The 20,900-nt window shown below is 46.4% G+C and overlaps 1 protein-coding gene and 1 gene segment (V, D, J or C); one reads left to right on the top strand and one right to left on the bottom strand.

Annotated features, from left to right (window-relative positions):
* Positions 1–14,563, top strand: part of LOC134040515 (oxidation resistance protein 1-like) — a 32,174-nt gene extending 17,611 nt beyond the window's left edge. For 2 of the 4 annotated variants that reach the window (XM_062486433.1, XM_062486434.1), the window contains 12 exons: positions 57–164; positions 2,430–2,567; positions 2,980–3,164; positions 3,354–4,138; positions 4,470–4,641; positions 6,101–6,269; positions 10,323–10,403; positions 12,067–12,192; positions 12,891–13,043; positions 13,308–13,403; positions 13,922–13,995; positions 14,109–14,563. In XM_062486433.1, coding sequence (XP_062342417.1) covers positions 57–164; positions 2,430–2,567; positions 2,980–3,164; positions 3,354–4,138; positions 4,470–4,641; positions 6,101–6,269; positions 10,323–10,403; positions 12,067–12,192; positions 12,891–13,043; positions 13,308–13,403; positions 13,922–13,995; positions 14,109–14,244 — 2,223 coding nt within the window. In that variant the 3' untranslated portion in view covers positions 14,245–14,563. Of the gene's footprint in view, positions 1–56; positions 165–2,429; positions 2,568–2,979; positions 3,165–3,353; positions 4,139–4,469; positions 4,642–6,100; positions 6,270–7,585; positions 7,944–10,322; positions 10,404–12,066; positions 12,193–12,890; positions 13,044–13,307; positions 13,404–13,921; positions 13,996–14,108 lie in introns of those variants that run through there. The other 2 variants (XM_062486435.1, XM_062486436.1) reach the window with 2 other exon arrangements.
* A 4,464-nt stretch (positions 14,564–19,027) lies between these two features.
* On the bottom strand, positions 19,028–20,433 carry LOC134040891 (Ig lambda chain C region-like; the record flags this gene model as incomplete). The annotated part of the segment is given in 2 exon segments: positions 19,028–19,619; positions 20,322–20,433. Coding segments are annotated over 2 exon segments (432 nt in total), but the record flags the coding sequence as incomplete, so codon positions are not given.
* Between the last annotated feature and the right edge of the window lie 467 nt (positions 20,434–20,900).

Genomic DNA, 20,900 nt, shown 5'->3' with positions numbered 1-20,900 from the left:
ACATATACTGTGTGTTTGCAGGTGCTAAATATGGTTGTGTTACTGTGTGTTTGCAGGTGCTGTATGTTCCAGACCCAAAATATGTCTCCAGTCCTGAGAGCTCTCCCTCTCTCAGTCCTGTCAGCCCTCTCTCCCCCACATCCTCCGACACTGAGCAGGCCAAGGTACTTCCTCACACTACATTACCCATAATCCCACTGTCACTACATCTCCCATCGTTCCCTTACACCAAGCCTTACCAACAACATACACACAAAACAATAATAAACACACAAACAATCACATCAACTCCAATCCAGCGGTGAGAGAGAGGGTGAGACACACACTCTCATTCACACATGCACTGACACGCACACACACTTGCAGACACGCACTCACTTTCAATCACACACATACTTCCACCCTCCAGGGGAAGAGCAATTAATCACCCAGAGAAAGGAACATTTAATAAGGCTGCAAAAGATCCTTATGCTCGTTGTTTCAACCAGGAGTGCTGTCAGGTATCAGGCAGGGCTGTAAGAAGCAACACTGTGCATTTGTGTGATAGATACTGTATGTGTGTTGTATGAGTGTGTTGTGTATGTAATAGACACTGCATGTGTTATGCGTATTGTGTGTGTGATAGATACTGTGTGGGAGGGTTTCATGTGTGTTGTGTTGTGTGTGCGATATTTGCTTTGTGTATGTGTGTTGTGTGATAGCTACTGTGTGTCTTCGCTACAGCCAGAAGCTAATTTGCTCTTAATGTGAGAGCTTGAGGCGCTGGGCTAGAGAATGCAGTGGGTTCAGTAAGGAGAGAGGGAGAGATAGAGAGGGAAAAGGACAGGTTTGAAAAGAGAGAAAGGGCGATGGATGGAAAGAGAGAGAGAAGGGAAGAGAAATGGAGAGATGGGGAGGGAGAACGGAAGAGGAATGTACAGATGGAGAGACAGATAGAAAGAGGAGAGATAAAGAGGGATGGAGAGACAGAAAGGAAGAGGTAGGGTAGAACAGCTAGAGAGAGAAAGCAATTAGAGATAGTGGGAGAGACAGAAAGGGAGACTGATGGAGAGAAGGCGAGTGAAAGAGAGAGGGAGGGAGAAAGGGAGGTGGATGAAGAGAGCGAGAGAAAGAAGAGAAGGGAAAGAAAACAGAGGAAGGAGAGAAGGAAAGAGTGATCAAAATGTGAAACCCAAAGAGTGAAACGTGCAGTCAGTATAGACCCATCAGGGGGTTACAAACCCAACGTTGTAGCAACATTGCCAGTAAGTTGCTGCAACATTGTGTGCCAGCTGGAAAGTTAACTTACCTGGTTATGTCACCTAACTTGCTATCTGGACAAAACAACTGCTGTGATTGGTTAAGCTGTGTCTTGAGCTGCAGTGTATGAGTTTAGCCACTGGGGGTCAGTAGAGTTATCAACAAACCTCCCACACATCTCCATTGATCTCTCCTTCAACCATTCTTTTACTAATAGGCCAGTAATCTAATTTGCCCGCTGGTTAACCTACTGGCTATTTAACTTGTTGACTGGTCATTGTGCTAGCTGGTTGAATGGTTGGTTAGCTTAATGGCTGACTGACTGGCTGTCTGACTGTCTGACTGACTGGCTGGCTGGATTATTGACCATTGTGGCTGGCCGGTTGTCAGGTTGGTGCTGTGTCACCGGAGGAGATCAGTGCTGAGTCTCTAGGCTGGGCCAGGTAACCTGCAGACACACACACTCACACATCATACACACATGCACACACATACATCACCGTCACACACACACCTCCAGATGGTCTTGAGATCTGTCAGGTCACCAGGGGGCTCTACACTTCCTCAGTGATTCATCTACTACACACACACATACACACACACACACACACACACACACACACACACACACACACATACATATCACACACACACATATTTCAAACACACATATCATACACATACACACTCAAATACATACAGTACATATCACAGACACACACACACACACACACATCATACACACACCTCCACGCAGACACACACACCTACTGGTATGAAACTCCCTCCCAGGCACATACAACCATGTCATACATTTAGTACGCCTAATACTGCAGTATGTGTGCCATTGCAATAATACAGTACGTTCATACATGAACACACACTCAGACTCATAAGTACTAGAATAAGTGGAACATTGATGTCATGTTCTGAACGCAGCTCTGCTTCTGACAAACAGTCAGCCCTACATGCTGTTCCTCTCTACCAGGTCAGGCGCCTGACATTAGCCTGACTGGTTGACTGTCTGGCTGGCATGTTGACTGACTGGCTGACCGACTGGAAGAATGGCTTACTGACTGGCCAGATAGCTGGCTTGCTGGCTAGTTGGCTAACTGGCTAACTGGCTAGCTGGCTAGCTGACTGGCTGCTAATTGGTCCATTCACCCTCTCATCTGTTGATTGACGTCCAGGACGGCGAGGTGTCACAGCGGCGGGATGCCCCAGCCCAGCCCCGCCCTGCCAGGGTGGTGTCGTCCACGTCTGAGGAGGAGGAGGCCCTCACTGAAAAGTTCCTCAAGATCAACTGCAAGTACATCACTGACGGCAAGGTGTGTCCCTGCAAGATATCACTAGAGCTTACCGGTCAGCTAGCACCAGTCAGCTAACACGTACACTAGTCGGTTAGCTGTATACCAGTCAGCTAGCTGTATACTGGTTACTGTAAGTAGCATCAGTCAGCTATTTTTATACTGGTTAGCTAGTTGTGAAAAGCTGTACCTCATCAGGTGATGAGACCTCATCTATTCTATTGTCAAGCCAGGGTAAATATCGATAGAGACACAATTCCCAATCATGGTGTGAGGGACACAATATTCACTTTCTTTGAATTATGGGTAATTATGCAGCCTTATTAATGAAGGTATATTACTGGTTATCATATACCAGCTTGTGGAAATTATTGCTTGTTTTTTGAGAACCCTAGATAGACAGCATTCAAACATATGTTTGCTTATTGTCCAGGGTGTGGTCAGCGGCGTGCTTCTGGTCACCCCCAGCAACATCATGTTTGACCCCCACAAGGCGGATGTGCTGGTGCAGCAGAGTGGCTGTGCGGAGTACGGCATCATGTGTCCCCTGGACGAGCTGCTGTCGGCAGCCATGTGCACCGAGGTCACCGATGCCAGGATCAAGGAATTTGTCCCCCCGTAAGTCTCCTGGTGACCCCCGTCTGACCCCTGACCCCTGTGTGACCCCTGATGCCTGTGACCTGTAGTGGAGGTGTGTGTGTGTCCACACACCGGAGCCTGCTTCTGTCTTTGCAGTGTCACTTTATATCCTGTGTGTGTGTCTGTGTGTGCATATTCGTGTGTGTGTGTGTGTCTGTGTTCCTTCAGAGATCTGGAGTTGCCTGCATCGGCCCCAGAGCCCAGCCAGATGAGGAGGGCCGCCCGTAGCAACCTGGAGGACGCTGCACAACGCGCAAAGGATGCTGGGAACGACAGCGCCAGCACGGCGCCACGCAGCACCGAGGCCTCGCTCTCCGAGGACGTCTTCACCGAGTCAGAGATCTCGCCCGTCCGAGACGATCCCGACCCATCCTCCGACGAACTCCGCCGCCTCAGGTCCTCCGGAGCCTCCTCCGAGTCCGTCCAGACCATCAACCAGGCCGACCCCCCCTCCAGCACCACCACCCCCGCCCCAGATGCCCTCAGCCCCAGCCACACGCCCAGGCATGACCCAGGCTCTGACGAGGCCTCCAGGAGAGAGGGGTCAACATCAGACTGCCAAGCCCAGCAGGGGGAGCCTTCGGTGGGGAGGGGGGAGCAGACTACTAGCGCTGGAGCAGGAGAGGGGGAGGCCAAGTCTCACATCACACCAGAGTCACAAGCATCAGACAGTATAGAAGCTAAGAAACAAGACCAGTCTGGGGTCCAGACCCAGAACCAGAAAAGGGACCAGAACCAAGATAGGGACCAAACCCACGACCAGAACCAGAGCCAGACTGTGGACCAGAACCAGGAAGGTGTTCAGAACCAGGAATCACAATCAAGTCTGGAGGAACTCAGAAAGCTTTGGAAGAGCCACACAACGCAGTCGACCAATGAGCATGAGGATACGGATCAGCTGACAGTCATAGAGGCTGCCCCAGCCACTCAGGAGAGGCCGGGAGCAGGACAAGGTAGAGCAATAGGGAATTCACATACGCAGCGGCGCGGCAAGTTGCAATGCATTGTCAATTTAAATTTAAATTGGGGAGGATCCAAGGGGCGCTGAAGGGCAACAGAGAGTGTCAGATTTGGGGGCAAAAAAAGTTGGGAAATTAGGGAAACCTTTTAGTGCTTGGACGCATTAACCAATCAACGGTCCCCATATAGAAACACATGATGTCCATTTTCTTGCTTTGTTTCTAATAGCCCCAGGGCTGTATAATATACATAAATATTACATAAACTGCCCCTCCCTTGCCTCCTCCTGTACCCCCCCCCCCCCCCCCCCCCCCTCCTTCCCAGCCCCATCTGGCCCCAAGGACAGGAGGAGGCCCCGGGGCCTCAGGTTCCTGTGTCTGCGTGTGGGCCGGCCCATGAGGAGAACCTTCTTGTCCCAGGCCAGCGCCTCCATGCACCAGTACGCTCAGAGGGACCGCAAGAAGCACGAGTACTGGTTTGCCTTCCCCCCCGACAGGTGAGGCTGGGCAGGTTCACAAATACACTCATATATACATGTATACATGCACACACATAAACGCGCACACACACATATATACTGTATATATCTACACACACACAAACACACTCACAGGTGTTTTAGGGTAGAGGTGAGGGGTGAGAGTAAAGGTGATGGTAGTGGTGTGGGTGGAGGGGAGGGTGGAGGGGACGGTGGAGGTGTGGATGGAGGGTGAGGGTGGAGGGTGAAGGTGACAGTGGAGGTGAGGGTGGAGGTGAGGGTGGAGGGTGAAGGTGACAGTGGAGGTGAGGGTGGAGGTGAGGGTGAGGGTGGAGGTGAGGGTGGAGGGTGAAGGTAACAGTGGAGGTGAGGGTGTGGGTGGAGGGTGAAGGTGACAGTGGAGGTGAGGGTGGAGGTGAGGGTGGAGGTGAGGGTGGAGGTGTGGGTGGAGATGGAGGGTGGAGATGGAGGGGAGGGTGAAGGTGGAGGGGAGGGTGGAGGGGAGGGTGGAGGTGTGGATGGAGGGGAGGGTGGAGGTGGAGGGGAGGGTGGAGGTGTGGGTGGAGGGGAGGGTGGAGGTGAGTGCTCAGTCAGCTGGACCTACAGTGAGTGGCCGTGGGCTTCAGACTTCAAACAAGGAAAGCTTTCAAAGTCTTAATTATTCTGTGTGTCCTTTAAATCATGAATGTGCATTCGTGTGTACATTTGTGTGTGTACATTTGTGCACACGTGCATGATGTATGTGTGTGTGCGTTTGGTGCATGTTTGTGTTTGTGTGTGACTGGCATGACAAGTTATCTGTGTAACCTCATTAGTGTTGATGTGAGTGCTGGATTGTGTGTTTAATCGGGGACAGTAAATCAGCCTAATGTGCCCTAACAACCAGGGTCTCTCATTCTGTTAGAACTCCCTTTAGTATGTCATCAAGGGGGAGGGGGGAGTGAGAGAGAGAGAGAGAGAGAGAGAGAGAGAGAGAGAGAGAGAGAGAGAGAGAGAGAGAGAGAGAGAGAGAGAGAGAGAGAGAGAGAGGAAGGAAGGAGAAAGATGGAAAAAGTGAAGAAGGGGGGAGAGCCGGGGTGGATGAGCAGATGTTTTCTCCTTCTTTGACACAATGATTCCACTGTTCTGTTCCACTCTTTCTCTATTTCTCTCTCCTTTTCTCTCTCTATGTCTCTCTCCCAATCTTCATCCTCTCTTTCTCCCTCTCTCTCTTTCCCCTTTCTCTCTCTCTCTCTCTTCCTCTCTGCCTTAGAGTACAAGGGTGACAGTCAAAACTCACTGTTGTGTGTGACAGTTTGAGGATGGGTGACATTCTGAAATCAGTCAGGCCTCTCTGTATGTGCCTTGGTCTACTGGTCTGTATACTGTGGGGGGAGGGGGGGGGGACCTTTGAGTGTGTCACTTCCTGTCCTTTGAGGATCAATCCCTGTCCTCTGAGCTGTGTTTTCTTCTGTGGTACCTGGTGCTGTGTCCGCAGGTCGGACCACCTGTACGGGTTCTTCGTCCAGTGGAGTCCAGACATGTATGGGGAGGAGGTCGGGGAGGGGCCGCGGGAACCTGGCTTTGTGGTGGTCAAGAAGAACCGCCAGGTGGAAATGGGTTCTGACGAACCCCCGGTTCCAGACATCACCTCCAAAGACTGGGAGGTAAGAAACCTAGGACATATATGTATATATAATATATATATATTAAAAACAAAAAACAATGTTTTATGTGGTGATTTATGGTTTTGGATTAAATAAATAATAAACAGTATATTGGTGACATATATCCATAACCATTTTTAGCTGACATGCAAAATGCCCACAGAGGATCTAATGACCACTGCACCTATAAACCACTAACAAAAACAACCACACAACTCTAATCAGCAACAAAAAAAAGGGATTATCTGGACACTTACGTAACACCAGCCTCACATGCTGTGGAATGATCTGATCCAGTCAGCAGATGTGACAGGTTGTAGTTACTGATATTAAAATCCTCCGTGCTTACGTACAGACGCGCTTAAGACAGAACCTTGACTAACTGCTTGTCGTGTCTCTGGGGCTGGAGGGTGTCTAATGGTTGTCACGGTACTGTGATCGACGTGAACTGTGGTCCAAACATCCTTCTTCAGCAACCTGGTTTAGACAACCAAACAAGAGTGCACTGTCAGGCTCACTTATCAGGGAATTCAGGGAATTGATTGAAACTCGAGTTGTTTTCACCTGGAAAATCCCAACTTAAAGTGGTCTACTTGTTTACACACTGTATGTGAAGTGAACATGATTGGAAAATGGCTGAAAATAGACCAGTCATGAAACAAGATGGTGTCACTGGTGGGGACTGGGTTTTACTTCATCTTGAATATGCTGAAAATACATTAGTGCTTGTTAAATTGAAAATATATTTGTTTGTTTTTTTTAATACAGAAAAGGCACCAATTTCTTAGGCATTTTCTTAGTAAGCTACACTGACAAACTGTGTCCATGTAAAAACAGACATAGTTTAAAAGTGTTAACTGTGTATGCTCATCTACACTTATGAACAATCTCTCTTTCAAAATGATTAAAAATCATTTTAAAACAATTGATTTGTAGGCTAGTGTGTTAAATGTGTCCTTACTCTGTGTGTGTGCATGGAGTTGAGCGTGTGCTGTCTATCTGTGTTTAATCTCTGTTCCAGTTTGTTTCAGTTTTAAAATGACATATTTTCTCTGTTTGATGGGACACAGGTGAACGGTATGTACTGTAATGTCTCGTGTTTATCTTGTTTTAGACATCTCTCTCTGTGTGTGTTTGTGTGCGCGCGTCTGTAAAATTTTATTTTTAACGCAAGGTGTGACCGTAATGATTTTAAACTGTATTGGTGTAATTTTAAGTAGAAAACTATATATTCGGTGGTGTGTACGTGGATATATCCCACTAATACGGCGGTTAAGTGGGGATGAAAAGTTAATCAAATATATTCCTCAACAAGCAATATTAGTTAGTTATGAATATGTCAAGCCACTGGCAGTTCCGAGACAAGAGGACCCGTCCTCAAGGATAAACGACCAATCAGAAAAGACGTTTCCCTTGTTCAAAAATCTTATTGGCTTCGCCTCGGCTCACTAGGCCAACCTTTCAAAGATAGTTCGCCCACTCAACGCTTCTAATGTTGAGAGAGATGGTTGCAGCTCTGTTAAAGTATTACGGCAGAGTGCATGACGAGATAGAAAAACTTTGTTACAGCCTAAATCCTAAAAAGTGTTCTTAAAACAAACGAGGATGCTGAATATGTTGTTTTCCAGACGCGTCACGGAAGCGACACATCTCGCGCCCAAGTACAGCTTTGTGGTATGCATCTTACTCTTTTACTGTGTGCCAATTGCGACAAATTAACAAATTTGAGAGCAATTTGTTGTCGTCGGTTGTTTTGCCTAGTTTGTTTGGAAATACTTCCAGAATAATCAATTTGATGGACTCGAATGTTTAAATTAAGCTAATCGCTTTTTGTAAACACAGTCGATGGTTTGGCTGTGGGTAATCTTTCTTTGCGAATACAACGGACTCGACTTTATAGACTATTTAAATTAATTGTGCAAGACACTAGACTCCCATCTTAGCCTACATTGGTTGGGTATATAGAGGATCATTTCGATACTTGCGCTGAATTTCAGAGACAACTGCTTGGCAAGACTTGTTGTAGCTAGTTGCATTCTTTCAACGTGAGGAGGAGGCGCAAAATAACCCCATTGCGCCTGCTAATCTCGGCGCGGCAGCGATATAAAGTTCCAGGGCAGCGCGGATGTGCCAGGGAGATATTTTCATTCGGTGTCACGTTTGCAAACGCTGAAAGTGCAGTAATCTCGCATGAAAGCGGACTTCTTGGCAACTTTTTGATTTTAGTTGATAGTTTAATTCTGGTGTTAATGTGTCTTCAGTGATGGCTCGGTGCCATGGCAACTAAAACGGTTGTAGGTTGGAGATACAGACCCGTCTGGAACACCCCGGTGACATTACCGTCGCTGTCCGTTGTTGGTGGTGTCCCATGGATGCTGGGGTATCGTTTGTTGTTGTTGTAATTGGGTCATTGGGTTTGCTCTATAGGTTAAATGTCAGAGAGAGAGACTGAGAGAGACAGAGATAGAGAGACCGCCATATCTTCCGCCGTATATCTTCAAGATATTACAATACGAACTATAGCCTATTGGTGAGGCAAGTTTCTGGGCCCAAATTTAAATGTTGTTTTGTTTAGTGTGAGGATTTGATGACAAAGTTCAGTTTTCCAGTATTAGCCGTACTACATTTGTGACTATCGTTGAGTGTGTTGAATTTGACCTGAATCCTTTAATGGAACAGATAGAATCACATGTTTCTCCCGCAGTTGAAAACTTGACAACATTATAACTTTATTAGCGTGTTTGAATCGCTGGCATGACATTATGAGGTTCTCTCTCTCTCTCTCTCTCTCTCTCTCTCTCTCTCTCTCTCTCTCTTTCTGTCTGTCTCTCTCTCTCTCTCTCTCTCTCTCTCTCTCTCTCACAGACTTACCTTGCTGATCTGATTAAGAAATCTAGTCAAATTAAGCAGCAAACACCGCATTGCTGCTTGATGCTATGTCATATGTGTGGGCAAAACCAGGTCTGGCCTGGTTCAATCCTTTAGTTAAGGCCTGGTTTAGCCAAAGATGGCCCAAGTGTGGCCTGGTTTAGCTCTGTATTTATGGTCTGGTTTAGCCCAGGTCTAGCCTGGTTGTAGGGCTAGGTTCTATACTTTGGGTCCTATGACTCACATAGCCAGCTATGCCACCAACAAGCTTTTAATATCTTATTAATACGGCTGATGGGCTGCATCTCCTAACCCCCACACTCCAAGCAGGAGCACTCCAAGCAGGACTAACCACCCCTAACCACGCCCCTGCTGGGAAAGCACCAACTGACAAACCTTTGATTAGGATGGATCTGCACGTTCAGAAGTTCCCCTCTGTCAGTCGCTTTGGATAACAGCTTTGATAAATAAACGTTCCCAAAAAATTCTGTTGGTTTGATACACTGTCCGCCCTTATGAGACAGACACCTTTATTTGCTCAGCTGAGTATTTAAGAGAGTCTTTGACCCAGTCTTTGATTATTATTCTTGGTTTGTAGCTCCGTCGGGTGATCCCTCTTCTGTCCGCATGTTTAGAATATCAAAAACAGAAAACCAAGTTATGGTTTTTGAAAAGAAAGGAAATTCAGAATCACCATTGCACAAACTAGGTGTTTTGTGTTGTATGCTGTTTGAAATACTAGCTTTAGAATATGGACCAGAGTGGTCTCTGGGTGAGTATACCTGGTGACTCTCCACCTCTCATCCCTCCTCTCCCATCCTCAACAGTCCTGCCATCCAGAGTTCCCAGGGTAAAGTTATCTCCCTGTTCTCAGAGATGCTGGTGCTGCAACCTTGTGACTGGTCAACCCAACTCTCTGGCCCTCCTCTGTGAACTTGTGATTTGACTGTCTCGTCTTCAGTCATGGCCCTGTGACCTCCCGATTGGTCGAGCCTCCTCTGTGACCTGGGGATTGGCCAAGCCCTCTCTCTGCCCCTCCTCTATGACCATGTGATTGGACTGTCCTGTCTTCAGTCACGTCCCTTTGACCTCCAAATTGGTCAACCCATCTCTCCGTCCCCCTCCTCTATAACCGTGTGATTGGCCCGAAAGGGTGTGATGTAGTTCCTGTCTCCGCCCCCTCAGGTAGTGTCTTCGTTGGAGTACCAGAGGAGGATCGATGCATTAAACAGCGAGGACCTTCGCTCGCTCTGCAAACGCCTCCAGGTGCCCCTGACCCTTGACCTCTACCCAGAACCGCTCTCCACTCTGCAGCACTATCTCTAAGTGTGCGGGGGTTTAGCTTAGGTGGTGTCAGACCAGGCCAGTCTCTTTTGGGCATTTGGAGCATTTGAAGTTCCATATTCAATTCAAATGAGCTTTATTGGCACGACGAACGAGAGTCGAATAGAGCCTTGTTGAATAGGTTTGCCACCCACCTCCCCTCCCCCCACACTCCTCTGCCTCTTTCCCTCTCTTCCTAGAAGAGACAACGTAGGTGTCTGTTTGGGGGAAGCCCCCAGATGCGATACGAGATGGAGTGTTTTTCTGCTTTCCATCCCCTGTACAAATTTCAGTACAGTGGGGATGGATGGGTGGATGGATGAAGGAGGGATGGAAGGAGGGATGGACTCTATAGCAGGACAGTGTTCGCTGAAGACGGTCAATGAATACTTTCTGGAGGGGATGAACTGAACACACTCAAACAATACACGAGAACGATCGTACCCAATCGGTCGCCCACATTCTTCAGCCAACGTTCTCCCGCCTTTACTAATCGACTACATTACCCAGAGTCCTCCTGGTGCCTGACCTCCTACTAATCCCAGCGTCCTCTGGTCCACCTGCATGAATGTGGCGCAAACATCCAAGAGCTTCCACAAGCATAATAATACTGCCCTCCCAAGCAAAGCAACGTCTTGCTTTGACGTGGTAGACCCTTATGCCTCAATTGTGTTTTGGAGAGGGGTGGCAATCAGCTGTAACCTCAAAAGTCAACCCAAACCAAACACTTTGAATGCATTTTTCTTCATTACACTCAGAGCAGTCACCTCCCTTCTGCTTAGGAGGGCAGAATACCTCCTCAAGATCTATATGACTTGCCAGGGCCAGGACCCTGTGGTCTGTCTACCAGAGACACTAGACCCACCTGCCTGTCTGTGTCAGAGAGATCTTGGATATTTGCTGTTGGGTGCTGTTACTTTCTCCCTCCCTCAGTCTGAGACATCTTGGATGTGTCCGGTTCCTAAGCTCTCCCCTCCAACCAGAACAGAACTGCATACCCTGCTTCCAGTCATCAGACTTGGGGGTCAAATTCACTTCTAATTCCCTCTCTATCTCTCTCTGAACCTGAAGGCCTGTCCTTACTTCCTGTTTAACCAGGAGAACTTCCTCCTCTTGAGTTATAGACACTCGAAGCTGAGAGCGACTTAGAATTGAATTTGACCGATCCCCCACCTGGATAGGTATCCCTGTAGTTGGGGCTAAACTGAGTCAGATCTAGCCTGGTCTGGTCTGATTTAGCCCTAGCTAGTTGCAGTGCTAGTGCTGCTCTCCCATGCTCATCTTTGTGCTGACTCTCTGAGTGACTTCAGTCTGGAGACAAGCATGCTGCTTATCAGTCTCAGCTCGACCTCTGCTCTCTGAACCTCCTCTCCTACCCTCCTCTACCCTCCTCTCCTACACTCCTCCGCCCTCCTCTCCTACTTTCCTTTACCCTCCTCTTCTACATTCCTCTACCCTCCTCTACCTTCCTCTCCTACACTCCTGTCCTCTACACTCTTCCTCTCCTTTAAACTCCTCTCTACACCTCTTATCTTCTACTCTCTCTCTCTTCTCTTCTGTACTTCTGCTCCTCCTCTCCTCTAACTTGTCCCTGTTCTCCGATCAGATCACCACCAAGGAGGTGGTGAACTCCAAGCTGGGCCCGGCAGTAAGAACTGATCTGGAGTCAGAAGTGTTCCGTCCCAGTTTGAATGAACCCAGCGACCTGCTGCAGCCAGAGCACATTGAGAAGGTAGAACACTGGAACACATAAGAACATGGATCATAGAACACGGGATATAGAACACGTAACACGCAGAACATAGAACATGGAACACACAGGACATGGAACACGGGAAATAGAACACGGAACACATAACTTAGAACATGGAACACAGTACACACAAGGCAGAACTCAGAACATGCAAGACAGAACACGGAACCAGCACGACACAGCACACACCACAGAACACAACACAGCATGCTGTACTGGAACTCAAAGCCACATGGAGATGTTGGTGTTCATACATAAATGTATGCATGAAGGAAATCATGTATTTATATCTTAGTAGCTAATACTACAGTACCATATGTAGTGTACATTATCCACTGGGAGATGGTAGCAGTCAAGCAGCTGGCTGTTCTCTGCTGACATTGAAGTGTGTGTGTTGAGTTAATGATCTGTACCTTAATGAAGCCCTCCAAGGATACTAGCCCCTACAGGGACCTGACACACATAGGTGGAGTAAGCACAAATACTGTACACAGACACACACACACACACACACACATATATACTCATCTACATGTGCACACACACCCCTGCAGGCAGAGCAGGAGTGAACATGCCCTGTCCTCCAACACTGCCTCTGGGGGGGGGTGTTGTGAAACCACTCCCCCTCCCCGTGATAACCTATACCCTACTGAGTGCTCTCTGTGCCCCCCCCCCAGCTGGCTAAGAACCTCCCCCCACGTACGATTGGTTACCCCTGGACGCTGGCATTCAGCTCCTCCAAACACGGCATGAGCATCAAGAGTCTGTACCGGACCATGCGGGGGCAGGACACCCCCGTCCTCATGGTGATCAAGGACAGCGACGGACAGGTGGGGGGGTCTCTGTCTCTTTCTGTCCGTTTTTTAAATCTTTAACGGTCTCTCTCTTACCCTCTCTAGGTCTCTACCTCTTTCTTTGTTATAGTCTCTCTCTCTAGGTCTCTTGTCTCTCTTTCGGTAATGGTCTCTCTCTCTCTCTCTCTAACTATTTCTGTAACAGTATCTGTCTCTGTAACGGTCTATTTCTGTAACAGTACCTCTATGTGTCTCTTTCGGTAACGGACTCTCTGCAACTGTCTCTATGTCTCTCCCCAGCTGTTTGGAGCGCTGGCGTCCGAGCCCTTCAAAGTGAGCGATAGTTTCTATGGCACTGGGGAGACATTCCTGTTCACTTTCTGCCCGGAGTTTGAGGTGCCTAGCAACAGCATCCACACCCCCCTAAACACCAACCCTAATAGCTCTTCTGCTAAATCATCACTTGTGTAAACGCTAAAGGCCCACCCACACCAGGAACGATAGCTATGACTATAAAGATACAGTTTCAAGAATCGTTCTATTCTATATTTAAAACAATAGCAGAGTCCACACCACAACGATTACGACAACTATATAGCAGAACTTTATCGGTGGGATCACTACCATTTGATGAACGATAAAACACTGACAACCAATCAGAATCCATCCGAATTTAACGCGCCTGCACATTTGAATTGAAAGAAAACAACATTATAGTTATTGTTATGTAGTTCTCGTTACCGTCCTTGGTGTGAACGGACCTTAATCGTTTTGGAGATTCTCCGCTGACATCATGTAGTCTAGGTCCAGGCTTTACATTTCTTTTGAAACATTTAAAACACTAAACACTTATTTAACCATCCAACACTAGCCTGTCTAGGATCTACTCCTGAATTTGTGTGTGTGTGTTTCAGGTGTTTAAGTGGACTGGAGACAACATGTTTTTCTTGAAGGGAGATGTGGACTCCTTGGCGTTCGGAGGGGGAGGGTGAGTAACACACACACACCACACACACACCACACACATGCACGGGATAAATCGGACCAATTAAGTATAAAACAGAACAATCTAAAGTTCTTCGTCTCTGCTGGTCTCTGCAGGGGGGAGTTTGGTCTGTGGCTGGATGGAGACTTGTATCATGGACGCAGCAACCCCTGCAAGACCTTCGGGAACCCGCGTCTGTCCCAGAAAGAGGACTTTGTCCTGCAGGATATCGAGATCTGGGCGTTCGAGTAGGAGTCAGAGAGAGGGAGAAGACGGTGGAGAGAGACAGAGGGAAGGATGGAGGGAGAGGGAACGTGATGATGGACTCTTAAAGTGGTGCAGTGTTTCGGTCCACGCTGGTCTGTCTTAACTGTCTGCACACTCACCCCACTGGGAAACTCAGCTTTAGCTAGCAGTCAGGCTAACGTTTACCATAGGAATCCTGTACAGAACATTAGCCTTCTGCTAACATTCAATGTAAACAACCTGCTGGACAGCTAGCATTGTGCTAACACACACCATTGGTATCTTTTTGCATAGCTAGCATTGTGTTAAGATACACCATAGGGATCCTGCTACTGAGCTAGCATTGTGCTATTAAAGTCATAGGGATCTTTCTATGCAGCTAACATTGAGCTAACATGCACCATTGGTATATTTTTGCACAGCAAGTATTGTGTTAACATTCACCATTGGGATCCTGCTATGCAGCTAGCATTGGGCTAACATACACCATTGGGATATTTGTACACGGCAGGCATTGTGTTAACATTCACTATTGGGAGTATGTTGCACAGCTAGCATTGTGCTAACAATCAAGCTTCATGGCTCCTGCATCCAAGACGAGGTTTGTCTGAGCGGGGGGCTGACTCTCAGTTCTTCATCGGTAACCAGTGTAGAACAGGAAGAACAGAACACAGATGTGGGAGTTCTAGAACCTTCCCAACAATAGAGAGTTGCGGCCTAACGTCTGTGGACTGATCCGACAGCCTGGCTGACTGTTGAGAGACAGGAAGAGGAAGAAGGAGGTCTGTCGTCTGCTTCGCTGGGCCACGGTTTCTAGAACCTTCCTTGACCTCCAGCCATCACAGCAATACAAATGACCATGACGGTGGTCTGGTCCAGACAGGGTTGAGAGGCATGTTATAGCAGCGCAATACTAACAGAAGAATTCCTCACAACGTACAGGGTTGCCATGAGGACACTGACCTGGTCACGCCATATGGGATTGCCATGGCTACAGTAGTAAAATAAGTAGATGCTTTTTTTTGGCGGGGGGGGGGGTGACGACACCAATCACTGTATCTTATCACAGAGGGGTAGTGCAGGTTCTTCTGGGTCACCTGGACACCAATCAGAGCATCATGTTACAAATATATATTGATCTTCGTCCAATCAACGTCGACAAAACAACCTTCTAGAACATGCTGACGGCATTCTAGACTGCAACAACTGAGGTCCTGACCGACGCTGGCTCACCTGTTGACTTCACTCTGGCTTTGGCCAACCAGTGACCAGCTTGTCACTGACCTCACCAACCAGTAGACAGCATCGCCGGGCCAGTGTCCAATCAATGAGCAGCGTCCCTGGACGAATCAGTATTGAATCAGGATTCGTTGGCTTCCTGAATTTGTTCCAATCAGAGTGTGTCCACTGTTTTGTCTGTGTTAATTTGTGTTCTTATTGGCTCTAGATTGATGTGTGTGAGAGTGGGCGGTGCCCTCTGCACCTGCAGGATATCTGGAGTGAGTAACACTGTCTGGAGTGCTGATTTTATTTTTCAGAAATATACTCTACTATATTATATATATGTAGCAACTATATATTTATACTCTATAACGATACTCCATGTTGCTGTTATCTGTGACAGTGATATGTCTTGTGTAAATGTGTTGGTCACAGCCGATCTATAATGTGTACCATAATATGATCTTGTAAATAGACTAAATAATATTAAACGTCCACAAGTCTCTCTATACATATAAGCTTAAACATTAACCATGTCATGTGTTTTGCGTCTTATAGTGCTGTAACGCTAACTAAATAATGGCGATGAACTCCTCACAAGAAAACAACGTACAAGGTTGCCATGGGGGCGGTTGCCATGTTATGCTGTGCGGGATCGTCACGGAAACGGTAGACGTGACATAGGGTTTCCGCGGGTGATCCTCAGTGCAACAGGAACCAGACTCCTGGCATAGCAGTCCTCCGAGGTGTGTTTGTTGATGTTCCACAGACATGTTGACGCACCTCGGTCACGTCATGGTGATTGAGAGTACTGGAGAGGATTAAACGACATGGCCACCGCTTCTCCTGGTCTTCTATGTGTGTGAGGGGTTCTCCATCTCTCTTACACCCGTCCAAGTCTGTTAGGTCTACTATTAGTCCTGAGGCCTGTTGGAGTTCATGAGACCAGGGGACTCGACCAACACCCATACTACAATACTATTTACCATGGCAAAATGCTTCAAAGCTACATAGTATGGTAGCATTGATATTGGGACGCACCATTAGTCTTACAACAGTGTCTTACTTCCTGGTTGAGTCACTCAAAGGTGTGTCACACGATCTCTACTGATGTTCTCACTGGTCCACCATGTGTAACTGAGCAACAATAAACCACAACAATAAAAACATGAGCTTCTGTTGTTTGTTTGTTTGTCTGTGGGTCAACAGTCACCCCTGAAATTATATATTTTATAGAAAGGTCTTTTCCAGAATGTTCCTAATCTGGTTCCCATTGATGCTGTTTTTCTCAGTTGTGTTTCTTGAACAGAGCACCATCAGGTGTGCAACCTTCATATCACACCCCCAAGACCAAAATCACTGTGTCAAAATCTCAATGTGTTATGCTCAATCCTATTTCCAAGTTATTTTCAGTCCTTATTCCTAACCAGCAATCACATTTCATTTATTTAGCACAGACACATTCATCCAAAGACACAAATAGTATATGTATTACAGCTTGCAAAGCTTTCTTCAAACTAAATTCTTATTGCAAATCAATTTCATGTTTGTAATGAATTTTGCCACATGGGAATGCACTTGTAATAAAATGTATAAATACGGAGCCACCCCATTTATGTAAGATTCGCTGACAAATGTATCGACTGTCTTGAATCGACTTATGAAATTCTTGCTTCTTTTTAGTTTAATTCCTTTGTTCTCTGTTTAAAAAGTCGGGCGCGCTCTCTCGTAGCTGACGTTTGTTTCTCCCGGCCGTCTCCTTCCTCCTCGCACTCTCACAAGGCGTGCATTAACATTTAATTTTGTCCAAAGCGCGCTTTGGACAAAAGCGCGACTTACAAAAGAGAGCTTTACAAAAGTGCATAGGTCAGTGATCATAAACAACGAGATAGCCCCAAAAACATTGTGGGTTGCCAAAACATGAAGCATACATTGTGAGACGCAAATTAGTGCCAATGGGAAGAAACACAAGAGCATGTAGTTAAACAGTAGTTAATTTAGGAGTCTGAGTTACATCGTTCTGTCATCTGGTCTCCATGTAACCCACTCACAGACTGAGATACTGGTACTGACCACTAGAGGGAGACAAAGATTGAGATCATTGAGACACAGCATCAAGCCTCAGTTCACACATATCTTCAACTACAGTTGGGTTCAAGAAAGTGTCTTAACAGAGAGGACACTTTCATCTTCTCTCTTCACACCCAGAGTCCAGAGGGCAGTACACTGTGACTCAGACTCCTGCAGGAGATACAGTCTCTATAGGATGTAGAGTTAGCTGTCGTGTCTCTAATTATCTAGCCTGGTACCTCCAGAGACCTGGAGAAGCTCCTAAACTCCTCATTTACTACGCTACATAACTTCAGTCTGGAACTACATCTAGATTCAGTGGTAGTGGATCTGGGAGTGACTTCACTCTGACCATCAGTGGAGTCCAGACTGAAGATGCAGGAGATTACTACTGTCAGAGTTTACACATCCCTAACAGTGTCTATGTGTTCACACAGTGATACAGAGCAGTACAAGTGCAAGGCACTTCACCCTGCTAGCCTCAGGGAGAATGTCCCTGTACTTACTGTAAGTCGCTCTGGATAAGAGTGTCTGCTAAATGACTATTACAAATATAAAAAATACCACAATTATGCTAGTCTACATTGCTAATGATCATAATCCCTATCATGATCAACTCCTTTCTGCCTCTGTCATTATCATATGTCTCATTGAAACCTCATGTGAGACCTCACCACACACTTCACCACACTGTCATCATGTTAACCAGTCATAAAGTGTTTTCTACATCAGATCACATGGTCCTGGTCTGACCTCTTATATGAAGACCTGAGAGGACGTCCCCACTTCCATTCCTGTGTAACATTCATCTCAGACAGGAGTTAGATGACTCACTCTACCCCCTCCTCTCCCCCCTCAGTAATGAGACCAGCCCCCCCTCACACCTGGCCCAGTCCAGGGTAGTTTAGACTCAACTGTTCAGCTGTACATTAGGAGCTGTGGGAGTGAAAGTGAGATTTGCATCTTCAGGGTGGCTGGTTCTGCTACTCCCAGAATAGAGCAGCACTGTCACCAGATGCTCACCTGACCCCAGGGGATTAAGGGGGATTATCATCAGGGTCCCACAGATTAGGGACCATGTTGTATCCCTGCACATTAAACTATTGTCTTTAATGACTGAATTCAAATGATGTTCAGATTGAACATGAGTGATTTTGGATGAGTCTGTCCTTACTGTGTGAACACAATCCCATGGTATCATGGTGGTAGAAGGTCAACTCTCCTGTAGAGCTGTATGCTGTGTCATGATGACAGATGAATATCGATGATGAATGGAACTTGACTGGTGTGTGGTCTATATCTGTTTACAGCCATGTACAATCATAGTATCAGCGAAACACTAATGTTTTATCATCTATCATTGTGTTTATTGTGTTGCTGATCTGATGATGATCTGATGAAAATACATTAATGCAATGAACTATTTCAATGTGCAATTCCATTTCCTGATTACTCAATCAACATGTTAATGAATAAAGTCAAATTCCTTATTTTCAAATTCAAGAATACTTCTTTATTGTCCAACTAAAACAACAACATTCAAGCATCAAAGCAAAGCCAACGTACAGAGTGAATAGTGACCTCCAGCAGAACACATCGACACTAGAACTGATAACAGCTCAGTGGACAGAGAGCAGCGACACGTGGACTCTAGCAAAGCTCCCTGTTAGTCTGCATGGGAGCCATCAGGAGGACAGAGAACGGCTGAACACAGAACAGAGTCCCAGCAGAGGAAGCAGCCCCTCTCCACAGGGCTGGGTGAGCCTGGGGCTACTCTGAACACTGCTCTCTCTTCAGGGTGTGAGTGACCGTGGACTGGGAGCTCTGCTGGGCCTCACAGGTCACCTCCAGCACCCTGGCCCACTCCTGGGCAGTGAGAGTCAGGGTGCTGCTCCAGCTGTATTGGCCGTCCTTCTCCAGGAGCCCCCTGCTGGCCTCCTGGGTCTTCTTGCTGCTCCCGTCCACCTTCCAGCTGAGGGTCCAGTCTGAGGGGAAGCCCTGGTTGGCCAGACACATCAGCGTGGCCGTACTCTTACTGGACAGTTCCTCACTGGAGGGGGGCAGCACCGTCAGGGTGGGGGCACGGTTACCTGGAGACAAACACAATACGTCAGAATACAAACATACTCAGCAGTTTAAGAGATTGTCTTTGAAGACAGAGATGGACTTCTGCTATTTCAACCAAAGACTAATGCAATTACTTCTGGATTAATTACAAAATATCAATAAGTTATCATAGTGTGAACAAAGAAATGAAATCAAGTTAATACATGAACATGAGTCCATTTTTTGTCATACTGTACAAGGCAAAACAATGATGGTATTTTGGTGGGAAATGATCATTACTAAAATGGTCACAGTCGGTTTAAAACTAGCAGTTTGTATCAAAATAAGTCTGGCCAAATCAAAAAATCTAAATACATTTCATGAACTGACATTATAGATATTAACATATGATCATGCAGGTGCATAAATAACTCAAAACAACATGTCAAATCTCATCAGACGATCAGTGCATCCACCCATGAACAAACAGCATTAAGATGAAGTAAAAATCACAAACTAGGATTAAACAGTTGACATTTGTAATTTTACAGTATTCACCAGAAAATATAACCTTTTTTTTTTAAAATACCATCTCTGAGTATTTGAAGGTTTAACCATGTTGGTTTCAATTTGAAAATTACAAAAAAAGAGGCCACTTTTGGAAATAATTCTTAAAACCTGAAAATGTCTATGAAGAATCAAGCATTCAAAAAGTGAAATCCCTTTCAGTAAAGATTGTTACTTACTTCCAACATCCAGTCTGGTACCTCCACCAAAAGTGTACCACAGTGATTCAACCTCTATTACTGCCCGTACAAAAACCTCCCTCCTATTGCTGCTGGATTCACCACAGCTTAGTTAGACTTTAGTTTCTTTGTTAAAGCATCAAGAATACTTTCTCAATGACTGCTTTTAGCTCATTTTCAGAATCGTGAAAAAGCTTTAGATTTCTTCATGTGTTTTCATTTTAAGCTTGAAATCTAGTGTTTCAGAATTTTCTAAATGGTTGAAAAAAATAACTATCTTCAGAGAAGTGACACTCAGTATTGATGTCAAGACATATTTAGTTAAATACAGAGAAGATTCAATCTTGTTCAGATACTTACTTCCAACATCCAGTCTGGTACCTCCACCAAAAGTCCACCACAGTGATTGACTCTGGTTAAGTCGTCGTACAAAAACCTCTCTGTGTTTTGATGCTGCATCTCTACCAGAGCACACAGCTGCTGTCTGCTTCAACCTGGACTCACACAACACAACACTGTACTACAGCAGACTACACAATCCTGCACTACACTCTCTTCAACAGCAGCTGAGGCTCTGTC

This window comes from Osmerus eperlanus, chromosome 20 (genome assembly GCF_963692335.1).
Source record: "Osmerus eperlanus chromosome 20, fOsmEpe2.1, whole genome shotgun sequence".
Taxonomy (NCBI): domain Eukaryota; kingdom Metazoa; phylum Chordata; class Actinopteri; order Osmeriformes; family Osmeridae; genus Osmerus; species Osmerus eperlanus.
Note: the sequence above shows the minus strand (reverse complement) of the source record. Positions and strands in the feature narration are given on the sequence as shown.